The sequence below is a fragment of the Martes martes genome (assembly GCF_963455335.1).
Source record: "Martes martes genome assembly, chromosome: 9".
Taxonomy (NCBI): Eukaryota; Metazoa; Chordata; class Mammalia; order Carnivora; family Mustelidae; genus Martes; species Martes martes.
Genome location: NC_137896.1, coordinates 99,848,068 through 99,860,742, shown reverse-complemented (window position 1 = coordinate 99,860,742; position 12,675 = coordinate 99,848,068). Strand labels below are relative to the sequence as shown.

Below are 12,675 nucleotides of genomic sequence, written 5' to 3'. Positions count from 1 at the left end.
CAGTAGGTTTTAGGACCTAGTCTTTGAAGTCACACGCCACCACCTCTGGCTTCTTCTGTTTGTTGGGAGAGAGTCATTAGGTCCAGCCCCCACTCAAGGAGAGGGGAATTAATCTCCACCTCTTGAAGGGAGGTGTATCAAAGAATGTATGGAGATCTTCTGAGACCATTGCAGGGCCATATTTCCTGGTGCTCTGTGATGAGGACACAGGAACTTACCCTGGTCCTTGGAAGCGACAGAGCCCCGTAGCTCCAGGGGTCTTGGTCCAGGTGCAGCCAAGGGAGCCCTGGCCCTGCTTTGCCGCTTACTAGCTGTGTAACCATGCGTGAACCACCTAACCACGCTGAGCCTTGATTTCCCCATGGTAAAATAGACGTAAAGATCCCGCCTCCCCACCTCACTGCGTGGTTGTGAAAATGTCCGTGAAAAGGCTTTGTATTTCAGCCCAGAACAGCCAGGAAACCTCAGGGAGCAGGGAGGAAAACAGGGTTCCCCAGTCCTGGATGGGGACGCGTGCTCCTGCCTGTCCTGTGAGCAAGTGATGGCTTGATGTAGCTGTGGCCGCCCCGTGGTTGGACGTGTTCTCTCCTGACCTGCTCCTGCTGTCTCCCTGACCCTGAGTAGACACGTGAGGGACTGGCCGTGGTGCTAGACTGGCTCAGCTCCCCTTGTACCTGCCATGGAGGGCGTCCCCCATGGAGGAGCTGCCTTTGGCTCCAAGGCAAAAGACCACCGGGCCTGCAGCGTCTAGCTGACATGAGGGGAGGAGAAGGCAAGCACGGTCCTCCCTACTGCCTGTGCTCCTGGCACTGGGGCCACCAAGGCATGGCCATGCCTCCCATAGTGGTGAGAACAGAGGGCATGAGCTGGTTTTAGGAAGTGTCCTGTTTTCCCTTCATTTCTTCATTTGTAAGATTTCTCTAAGGCTTTTGAAAGTCCGTATAAGACCTGGGGGTTTTGGAGACCATAAACCCAATGCGAACTGACAGTCAAAAGAATTCTGAGCAGGGGGACAGTGGAGACCGGTGTCCTACCCAGGGGTCTAACTCTGACCAGCTCTGCATGCCTCAGAGGCTACCCAGTCCGCATCAGAAATATATATATATATATATATATATATATATATATACACACACATATATATATATACACACACACACACATATATATATATACCTCAAATGATTATGTTGTACATCTAAAACTAACATGTTATATGTCAGTTATATCTCAGTTTTATGAAGGAAAATTACATTGCAGTGCTAGAGCTAGTGCTTGGACCTGGTGGACATACTGGTTCATGGCGATCTTGAGGTCCCAGCAACCCCAGGCGACTGTGGTTATTTCTAACTACTCACCAGTTTTGAGTTCATAAATTCCGTGAGCCATTCTGAAAGCCTCTAATTCTGGCATATTACTCCTTGGGGGACCAGGTAGAAGACAGCTGCCTTCTCCATTCCTTCCTCACGGGACTGCTTTGTGCTGTTGTCTGGGATGCCCTCACCTTTTCGTGACTGCTGATGGTTTCCAAATCAGAGGCTGCATTTCCAGCGCATTGAAATAGAATTTCAGTCAACTGTAGGGATTTAGTCAAGTTTGTTCTCCCCAGGACCTACAGGAATGGGGGTGTTGGGGACTGGGTAGCGGGCCGGGCTGGGTGGGGCCTCGGACTGGGGTGACTGTGCTCAGAGCTATGATCTGGGACTTTGCCACAGCCCTCCCTTTCTCGGGCTCTCTAACACCCAGTGCCCCAGAATTCTCCCCCATACCTCCAAGTCTCCCCAGGGTCTGCTCGCAAGGAACCAGGTTGGTCTACACCAGGCCCTCTGTGCTGGTGGGAAGGTTCCTGAGCTGTGCGGGTCTCTGTCCCCTCCTCCATAAAGTGTGGCCATCTCTGCAAGTGAAGGGTGCTGGGTGGGAAGAGTCAGCAGATGGTGTTGGGGGAGGTGGAGGCTAGCTCCAGCCAGTGACACTGTGAGAGAGGATTTCAGGGGGTCACAGACAATCCGGTCAGAGGGCCCCTCCTGGTCCCTTGAGATGATTTTCCTCTGTGCATCTCAGACCCCAGTAGAACATTCTCTCCCCACTTTGGCTCCATTTCTGCCCCTGTCAGTCAATTTCCTGCTGTTTCTGGCACAGGTCTCCTCCTCTCCCTCCTTGTTTTTATTATTATTATTTCCTCTCCTTCCTGTCTGGCTGCTCTTTCTCCTCCCTCTTCTCTCTGCCTGCCTCGATGTAATATAAAACTCAAGTCTGTATTACTGCTTAGAATTAGTCATAGAGACGTACTTTTTTCTTAAAAAAAAAAAAAATCAAGCGCATGGGACATCATTTTAAAAAGCAAAGTCATGTCTTTTATTCACCCTTTTGAAAGAGAGAGAGAATTGCATTGGCCTGGAGTGTGGCCCGGGCTGCGTGTTTCTTCCGGCAGCAGGAGCTGTCCGAGGTTTAGAGCGTGAGAAGGGAGGGAGTGTGTGTCCGGGTGTGCACCTGTCCACAGGCATGCACGCTCACACGTGTGTGAGTTTCATCCCCAAAGACCTTTTCCCTAACAGAATCTCGTTTTCTCTCTCCTCGGTGGCTGTCGGGGACGCGGATGTAAGTGTTCCAGATGGGCGTGCTCTTCTGCAACACGTTTGCTGACTTCCATTAATGGCACCTGCTAATGTGTGCTGTGTGGGATGTGTTGGCTAACCTGGGGGTTGTTTGGCACTACGGGAGTGGGGGTGGGGAGCGGAGGGGAGGGCCTCAGGCTCAGTGCAGACGCATCTACTCTGGCCTCCAAGTGTTCTTCCTCCCTGCCCGCCCCACAGAGAGAGGAGGTGGGGCCGCTCCCCAGCCTTCTTAGTCCTGCTGACACATTTGCTAATATGGAATGTCATGAGACTGGGGCAGACAGCAGGGGCTCCTGTACTTCCCTCTAGGCCACCCAGCCTTGGGCAATAGGACAGCAGCTCTGCTGGGTCAAGGCCTTGGCCGCCATCCCCTGAGGTTTGGAGGGGGTGGCTGTGGCCATGAACTTGCATGAGAGTCACTTTCCCACCCACAGGTCGTCTCTGGAAGTGGTCAGACTATTAAAGAGTGGATAGCGACAGCACAGGGAACGCTCTGGACCAACATTTGGAGGGAACAGAGGCCAGGATTCAAACCAGTCCCCAAGCCCACTCCCAGGATGCAGTTTTGCACTGGGGCCGAGCTGACCAGGCTGCGTCTGTGGTTTCTGCCCTAGTCCGAGGCCTTTGTGCTCTAGGAAGTCCTGTTTCTTTTCCCTCCCATCAGACAAGGGGTATCTGTGTCCAGAAGGAATTTCTCTGTGATGGTGTCAAGGTCTGACTTGAGATGAGAGGACGCTCCCAGATGACTTTCTGATTCCACCTAGGGCGGATCCAGAGGATAACCTAAACCCACCCACCCCACCCCCCGGGTTGGGGGATGCACAGAGCAAAAAACTCAAAGAAAGATTAATGATCGAAATCTTGGCCCTTACCAAGGGGCTCACTGTCAGAGCAGGCCATTGCTAGCCTACAGGTCTACTTCACGACTGACAGTTAAGACAACTGGCTCTCGTGCTGCCTCCTGCTGGCTGTTGGGGAGTACAGCAGCAGTGCCTGGAAAACCCGCTCAAGGTTAGGTTCTGTTGTTAGTTTTGCTTAACCCACACCTGGTTAAGTCGGGTGCTATGTTATAGTCTAGTGCGTCTCCTGTTGATGGGGAGAACACATCTGGGGGGGCTCACTGTGTTTTTAGGAGCAGTAGCAGGGCGTTCCAGAAGGAGTTCTGTTTTCTTTCCGCAGGCCATGGGGTGGTTGACCAGATGATCTGAGGGCCCCCTACGTCTGCAGTCTGATTCTAAGTAAAAACAATATATGGATCGTAGAAAGCTATCTCTTTGAGTGTCAGATAAGCTGGGTATGTGCTGACCTCCTGGCCAGATGACATGGAATGTGTTTAAGAATTGAACATTTAAAAAAAAACACTACACATTCAATGACATGAATTAATTCTGGAATTTTACTTGTGGATTTAATCAAGGTAGACTAAAACAGGAATCTTGCTGTCTTGTGGGGGGGAAGAGTATTCCTTGATTTTCTTTCCACTGGGCATCTTTGCTTCTCTGGGACTTGGCCTTTGAAAGGAAAACAATCTATGTAACTTTGTTTAAGGTTCTCCCTGAAGGCTTCCTGGCATTTGACATCCTGTCTCAAAGAAGGCTTGGAGCTGAACATGCAAGTATAATGCACTGTCAACACAGCTTGTCCAGGGACTGGAGGAAGCCGCCAGGCCCCTCTACCATCACGGCATTTATCCATTCTAGGGGACATTCTTTCCCTGAGCACCCTTTGGTGTGGTGTCACAGGTCTCAGCCACAGGGTTTGACACCTCTCAGCTCAGGCAGTGTTCTCCTTCTGTCAGGGCAGCAGTGCCCCCACGTTCCTTGGAAGCTTATCCAGTAGGTTCTGGAACCTCTGCTTCTTCCTGTGCATGGTGCCTGCCAGTTTCTAGCGGCACGCTCACAGCCCAGGACCGCCCTGCAGGGAGGCCCAGAGGATGCAGGCTGCTGCTTCACACACTGGGGACCTTGGCTGTCCTAACAGGCTTGTTGTGTGGTGTACCTAACCTTGACCTTGCCTGCCCTTCCTCGCTCCTTTCTACACTGATCCCTCCCTGCTGTACTTTGTCTCCTTTGTGTAGATTGTAAATGGACATTAAGTGGTTGAGGGAGATGTGAATGAGGGTGGTGTGAAGGCTTGGGACCCCCACCAGGTCCAAAACCCACTGGCATTTTCGGACGAGGAGGAGGAAGATCTGCTGGATTTCATGTACAAGTATAAGGCGCTTCGAAAGACGGAAATCCCCCTGGAGGTACAAGGTGTCTGGGGCTGCGGGCTGGAGCATGTGTTTGCACAAGGGCTTTGTCCTGGAGATCTGGGGTCCTGGGAGTGGCAGCTCTTGGGACCCCCAGCATCTCTCCAGTGCCTCTCTCTCCATCAGACAAAAAGGACAGAACGCTAGGTAGTATCCAGATCCTTGCCTAGGGGCAAAAAAGACTACTCGTTTTATTTAGAAATTGGAGAGGTGATATAGTACCTAAAATAAAACTTAAAAATTTGCAAGCACTAACCTAAGATGATATGTGAATGAAAAGCAACCCAAATGTGTGTTTTAGGGGAAGAAAATATGTTATTTGACATGTTTTTTAATGGAAGCTGTTCATCACTGTATCTCCAAGACACAGCAATAGTGCCTAGTACAAAGCACATCCTGAGAAAATGTTACTGGAAGGGCGCAGCCCTCTAAAAATACCCAAACCAAACGTACATGATTGCTGTGGATGTGGGTGAAGTGTTGGCAGCTGGAGGGTCAAGCCTAGAGCCTCGGGGGCCTTGCTTTGTGATGTGGATAGGGAGTCGCCAGCCTTGGGCTCAGGTACGGGGCTGGCTGGCAGAACTGGGGACTCCCGAGTCTTCCTCTCTGCCCTTCTTATCTCCTCTCCTGGGCCCCATCTGCTGAATACTGTGGCCTGAGCCCTCTCATGTCCTCTCTTGTGCAGAACACTAGGAGAACAAAGAAAGTGACCCTGTGTCTGTGTGTCTGGGCCATAGAAGAAGAAGTGACTGGAGAGAAGCGGACAGGGACAGGGGTTGGGGGTAGCTTGGGTCAGTTGTGTTAGTGACCCCCGCCCCTTCCTGCCCCTGGCCTTGAGGGCTCTGCCGGGACAAAAATTTCCTTTTCTTTCATTGTAGAAGTAACTTCTGTGATCTGTGTGTTCCATGGAAGGAGGGCTCCCCCCTTGATAGCCATTTGTATGGGAGATGAGGTGGAACCCTTTATCCTTAAGGACAGCGTTTCCCTTTGCTGTGGGGCTTGCCATGCTTTCAAAGATTTCACATCCAGAAGGAGGACTGGGAACTTGGCGATGGGAATTTTAGGCATGTACCTGGAAACATAAGGCTCGTTTCTCAAGGAAAGAACAAAGACAAGGGAAGAGATGGGGAGGCATTTCTCTGTGCTGAGTCACTTGCTAGGATCATTTTGCTCCCAAGGCAGAAACAAGAAAGGTGTGCGCCATCCTTCTGCGCAGCCGTTTGCTAGGGAGACCCAGGGACTTAGGAGAGGGTGAAGCGGGAGGAAGGCGGCTGCCTTCTCAACTGGCTCAGCATGGGATGCTTGGGATGTGACCCGGTTCCCAGATTCCCAGCCGGCTGCCTGACACACATGTGTGTGTGTCTCGACAGAAACCCTCACAGGTACTCGCCTCCAAAGTTTCCATGTTTACACCACATTGAGGGATGCCTTTTTCTGTTTCCTCTGCCAGGCACCGCCTAGAGTTCTTCGATCCCGCTTTAGGAAGAAAAGTACCTCATCCTCAGCCACTGAAACCACGTGAGTGAGATGAGCCAACAGCACCGGACCCACAGAATGTTTCTTCTCTGCCTTAAAGAGCTAGTCACTAATAACGTAGAAATCCGCAAGCTGGCGTGCTTTGAGTATGCAGCCTCACAGACACAGCCTTTTCTCTCTCCCCTCTTCCACTTGAAAGACTTTAATTTTCCTTTTCTTTATGTTGCTGGGGAGAGGCTAAAGGGAAAGGTAGTGTGGGGGGGGGGTGACCTTTAAGTCTTCTGAGGTTAGTAATTTTCCACAATTGGATTGTCAGCAGTGTGTTTTTAGAAATATAAGAGATCACCCTCACACTGCCAAGATGTACATTTGTAATTTATTTGTCGCATACTTCGTTTTTAGTCCTGTAAATGCAAACAGAGCGATTTTTTTAAACTTTTTTTTGTTCTTGGTACTAATACTTTGGACTACGATGTACATATTTATCGGTTTTGGCTTAATCAAATGGACTCACAAGGGCTGCCAGAGGTTCTAATATGTAAGAAAACTATAAGATGTGTAAAAAATTATTTTGATTCTAGAGAATGTCTCAGATGTGCTTCTGAAGCTTCTAAACACAACTCCAGTAGAACATCCCCTTTCCAGTGGGACGACGGTCCATCTTCTTCAGACAGATGTTTAGCCAAAACGCCAGAGATGCTTAGCATGAAGAGACGATATTGTAATGACAGAGATGAGTGTAATGAGGCCAGGGGAGTAGCCCAGAATAAGAGAAATCACAAGAAGCTTGTCTCCCCCTGGATTCTGGATTAAGAGCTTCTGAATCATTTCAAGGGATTTACCAAAGCTTTAGGCAGGTGGCTCACCCTTGGTAAAACTTCCTGGGGATGTGAACTCACAGGCCTGTTGAGGGGAATCGTTTTGAGTGTTTCAAAAGTGCTGGAAGAATGACTGTTTCTCCTTCATCATGACCGGTTCTGTGACTTATTTCCCCAGGTAGAGGAGCCTATAATCTGAACATCTTGATTAAGAGAACACTAAGCAAAAGCCAACCAGTCAACCCAACCCAACCCAAACCAAACCTAAAGCTATGTTTCAGATATGCCATCAAATACACCTGAGACACCTGTCAAAATGCTGGGTTCTAGAAAGGTTTCAGAGCTTGAGATCTTTACGGACTGACTTGCTGCTCAGCGCCCTGGGCGGCACCCTTCTGTTCCCTTCCTGGCTTGTGCAGAATGTGAGCGAGAGGAGTTGCACACTCATGGGCACTCCATGTCTTACTGGACGTCTTATGCAGGCCGGGATCGCTTAGTAGAGTAGAGCACTGCTGAGGGGACTCTCTACTTAGACTGAGAACTTTATCTGAAAAGAAGAATCTGGTTTAGGTAGCATTTTGGCCCAAGGTAGCTTCTCCCCTCTGGAAGAGCTGAGCCTAAACATAGGACTTGTATATTTGTGCTTAAAGTTGGTGTTTTCTTTCAGTGTAATGCATGCAGTGGTCACAACGCAGTCACTTATAATACTTGGATTGTGTTTGTTCATAGATATGCTCTGAAGACTAGAGAATTAGTGTTATGTACCACATAGAACTTACTGTCAACCAGCTATAAGCAGACCCGGTTCAAGACTGTTGCATTACTGAGCTCGGTGAACACACGTCAGTAGTCTTGGCTGATGACACACTGGCTGAATCTTAGCCACCTGAGAAACGGTTTTACCTGAAGTTGGTTGTTGCCAGATATGCATATTTAAATCCCTTCTTCCCACAATGCCCCTGAAGGTGACTCTGTAATTTACAACAGGATTTAGGAAAACAAACCTAGAAGCAAATTCGTGGTTCAGAGGACTTTTCATTGTTTGTGCCCCACACCCACCAATATCTAAACCCCTTAGGGAAGACAGAACATCTGTTTCTTCAGGCTCACTGAATAGTTTCAGAAGAAAAATATATGCTTTAAATGTGTTTACCTGTTAGTTGGGAGTACCCAGAATTATCAGAAACAGCTTCACTTAGCAGCTTTTTAGCAAAAAAAAAAAAAAAATTTTTTTTCCAAAACAATAAATGCCTTTAGCAGCAGAGATCCTTCGTGAACAAACTGTATTTTCACCATTTTACAATGTAAAGTTTTAACAAGGACAAGCTACCAAGTTTGCACTCAACTATGCCAAAAACAAGTTTGAAGCACTCTACTCTCAGACACGCTGTATTACTTCTCATTCAAGATTTAGAAAATAGAAAGGTATCCAAACTGCTGTCTTAATGTAAATGGAACTATTTTTCCTTCAAGTGTTGATGAGGGAGTTGGTTTCTCTCTTAAAAACACTCACTGTACAAACGAGAGCCGCTGTCCTATTTCTGGGAAAATGTGTTTACTCCCCCAATGAGCTGCATATTCGTGTATGGACTGATAGGAAATGTGAATGCCTCCGAGTGTACATGTAGTGGTGTGCTGCTCTGTCTAGAGGGCATAACTGAACACCTTTAATTGCTGATTTACAGACACAGGCTGTTTACAAAACGCTAGCTCAAAAGTCTGTAATTTTCACGTAATAACTTTTAGTTCTTTGCCATTGGGCACCTGTTCTGTTTCTGAGGAGGTGAGACGGGGTGGTGTACTTAGACCCCGGAGAGCTTTGTCATAATCCCTCCTGGCTTTGTGTGATTAGCTTGCTCACTCCACTGGCCTCTGAAGTGTATGTTCTCTCCAGTAAACTGTCTGTGTGTTTGTGGTAACAGTGCTCGTCCACCATGATCACAGCGGAGTATCTCCCTAGTCCTCTCCTTGCACAGTGTTTGACCTGCAAAGGACGTGCTTCATTCTCCAACGGCGCACGCTCAGAGAGCTGACCTTCCGGATGGTCCCTGTGCATTTTCCCTAGTTTACTCCTGTAGTCCCTGTAGAATGATCTGTAATAAAATAGTATACTGGACTGTGCATCAAAGGGGTGTAAAATTACAGTATTCCAAAGGCTGAAGTTCTTCTGTTTTGTTATAATGCCTGATCTGTATCTTGAATAAAGTCTTAACATTTTTCTTTTAAAAAACATCTTTGTAATGTTGAGCTTATGAGGAAAGAGAAAACACTTAAAAAAAAAATGTGGAAGGTAGCAAGGATGAGAAGCTGAGTGCTCAGGCACTAACCGGCCCCGGTGCCTTCGCCCCAGGCCTACAGCCTAGATTTGTTGCGGGGGAAGAAAAATCAAATGGTTTTGAAAACCAGTTGATCCCATAAATGTAACCCTGGTAGTATGTTTTATGTTTTAAAAGCCACAAGTGGAAACTGTGTAGCTATAAAAACAGAGCAGTTCATCTGGTAGGCAGTTTTAATTCTGCAAACAGAAAATCTGGTCTGTTGTTTCCCTTCTTGGTACCTGTTCCCTCACCTGCAAGTGAGGGAGTCTGTGTGAGGTCAAGAGGGTGGTACGTGCAGAGGCGCACTGGGTGGTGTGGATGCCCTTTGACCACTGCAGCCCTTGTCTTTAAAATCCGAATGGGCTGAGGGCCTGGCTGGCTCTGTCAGGAGAGCATGCAACTCTTCTTGATCTCAGGGTTCTGAGTTTGACCCCAGGCTGGGTGCAGAATTTACTTAAAAATATGCATATGTGAACAGGTACACATAAGCCTCATTGGGTGCTCACGAAGACTTGGACACTTAAAATGAAACACTCATTTTCTTTGCCTGTATAGTCTTCTAAAATAAAGCAGCAGAAGGTAAAGAAGCACGTTCAGAAAGCTGAAAGGAAGATGAAGAGATGGAAAGGCTGAAAACCCATTCATGTATTCATTTACTGAGCCAAGTCCAATGGCAACAGAACTGAGATTAACCAGATTAAGAGCTGACAACAGAAAAGCAAAGTTAGGATTCAAAGACTGACTTGGTACGGTGTCAGGAAAAAGTATTGCATGTGTATAATGCTAGATTATAGTCACTTGTTGATTTAGATACGAATTTTCATGTTGAAAGAGTCCAGGAAATGCTCAGGATTCCAAGATGTTAGACCTAGGTTCTGTGACTTATTAGCTATATTTTGGGTAATTTATTTAACCTTGTATAAGCTACAGTTTCCTCAAATCTAAACCCCAGATAAACAGTATCTCCCCTGGGCGCCTGGCTGGCTCAGTTGGAAGAGTATGAGACTCTTGATCTTGGAGTCGTGGGTTTGAGCTCCATGTTGGGTGTAGAGATTACTAAAAAATAATAATAATAATAATAAACTCAAAGGAAAAATAGTATCTTCCCCATAAGGCTGGTATGAGGATTAGCCATTTTGTGGGTATAAATACCCGTCCCTATGCTGGGACATAGTTGGTCTTCAATAAGATATAGTTTTACATAAATTTCAATGTCATTTAGGTAGACTCTTTAATGAAAGATATTTGGCTGTCAAACTATAAAATCTGTGTTGATGATGAGCCCTGCTATCCATAAAACAAAAATTATATATATGAAAATCCTCTCTCTACGAAATCATATGCCTGTCAGCCCTTGCTCTTCAGTGTGTGTCTGGATGCTGAGGCCTGGTTGCCAGTCCTTGTCTCTACCTCTCCTACCCCTGGCCTACAGGAAAAACCAAGGTGCTCTGAGGCCCCTACAACAGAGATCTTTGTTGTCCATGACTGCACTAGAGAAGTGATGGAGGCAGTGGGAAAGTGTCCTCCTCAACCTCTTCAGGTATCAGTTCCATCCTGCTAACAGGGCTGAGCTGGAGAGGCAGGGGCCAGCCGGCTAAGAGATGATGTGGGGGAGCCTGGGTGGCTCAGTCAGTTAAGCATCGGACTCTTGATTTCAGGTCAGGTCCTGATGTCAGGATCGTGTGAGACTGAGCCCCGTGTCGGGCTCTGCACCCAGCACGGAGTCTGCTTGTCCCGCTCCCTCTGCCCCTCCCACTTGTAGGCGAGCTCTCTCAGATAAATAAATTCTTAAAAAAAAAAAAAAATGACATGGAAACCTTGTGAGTGGTTGGCTTCTGCCACCTCGTAAGTTATGAGGAAACTGGGGCACGTGGGTGGCTCAGTGGGTTAAAGCCTTTGACTTCGGCTCAGGTCACGATCCCAGGGTCCTGGGATTGAGCCCTGCATTGGGCTCTCTGCTCAGCGGGGAGCCTGCTTCGCACCCCCCCCTCTGCCGGCCTCTCTGCCTACTTGTGATCTCTATCTGTCAAATAAATAAATAAATCTTAAAAAAAAAAAAAAGAAGTTATGAGGAAACGAAAACCAATCAACAGAATGCCACTGCATGCTTCAGAGTCCTACCCCATCTCAAATCCAGTCTGTTCTTTATTAAATGGTCACGTAAACAGACATACAGGCGGCCTTCAATTTTAGAACCCTCTATTGTCACCCTTTTTCTTCTAAGGAACATGCCCTGGTTTCAAGAAATTCCTCTAATAACCCTAGCCTGACTTGCCATAGAATTTCAATTTGGTTATCTTTAACCTTATTCTATTAACAATAGAGAAACTTCATCTTATCATCATCAACTACTATATTAAAGGATTTAAAGTAGTAATTGAGGCATAATTCTACTTAATACAGACAGTCCCTGACTTATGATGGTTTGACTTAGGTTTTTCGACTTTACGATGGTGTAAAAGCGACACATTCGGTAGCAACCGTACTTTAAATTCAGATTTTGATCTTTTCCTGGGCTAGCAATAGGCGGTAGGACACTCTCTTGTGATGCTGGTTGGTGACAATGAGCTGAGACTCCCGGTCAGCCATGTAATCACAAGGGTAGACAACTGACAGATTAACAGTCGAATATTCTGCACACACACCTTTTTTCTGTTTTTCACTTTCGGTACAGTACTCTACAAACATGAGATAGTCAACACTTGATTACGAGATAGGCTTTGTGGGGCGCCTGGGTGGCTCAGTGGGTTGCCTCTGCCTTTGGCTCAGATCATGATCTCGGGCTCTCTGCTCAGCAGGGAGCCTGCTTCCCCTTCTCTCCCTGCCTGCCGCTCTGCCTACTTGTGATCTCTGTCTGTCAAATAAATAAATAAAATCTTTAAAAAAAAAAAAAAAAAAGATAGGCTTTGTGTTATGTGATTTTGCCCAACTGTAGGCCAACTTAAGTGTTCTGAGCACATCTAAGGTAATAGGCTAAGCCATGACGTTCGATAGTTTAAGTGTATTAAATGCACTTTCAACTTAACAGTATTTTCATCTTAGAATAGATTTATTGGGATGTAGCCCCATCGTAAGTTGGTTAAGATCTGTAATGGTTTTTCAACCAGGCCAAGCGCTCACATGTTGTTTGAAAATGGTTCCCAGATGACTCTGGTGGGATAGCTGAGGACCAATGCCCTGGGCTTTAACCACACGGT

The 12,675-nt window shown here is 47.2% G+C and overlaps 1 protein-coding gene across 10 annotated transcripts in view; it reads left to right on the top strand.

Moving 5' to 3' along the window:
• Positions 1-9,384, top strand: part of REEP1 (receptor accessory protein 1) — a gene marked incomplete at its 3' end in the record, with an annotated part of 104,948 nt that extends 95,564 nt beyond the window's left edge. For 3 of the 10 annotated variants that reach the window (XM_080813315.1, XM_080813314.1, XM_080813311.1), the window contains 3 exons: positions 4,712-4,863; positions 6,317-6,384; positions 7,890-8,371. In XM_080813315.1, the coding sequence (XP_080669441.1) occupies positions 4,712-4,863; positions 6,317-6,384; positions 7,890-7,932 (263 nt within the window). The other 7 variants (XM_080813310.1, XM_080813309.1, XM_080813307.1 and 4 more) reach the window with 4 other exon arrangements.
• Between the last annotated feature and the right edge of the window lie 3,291 nt (positions 9,385-12,675).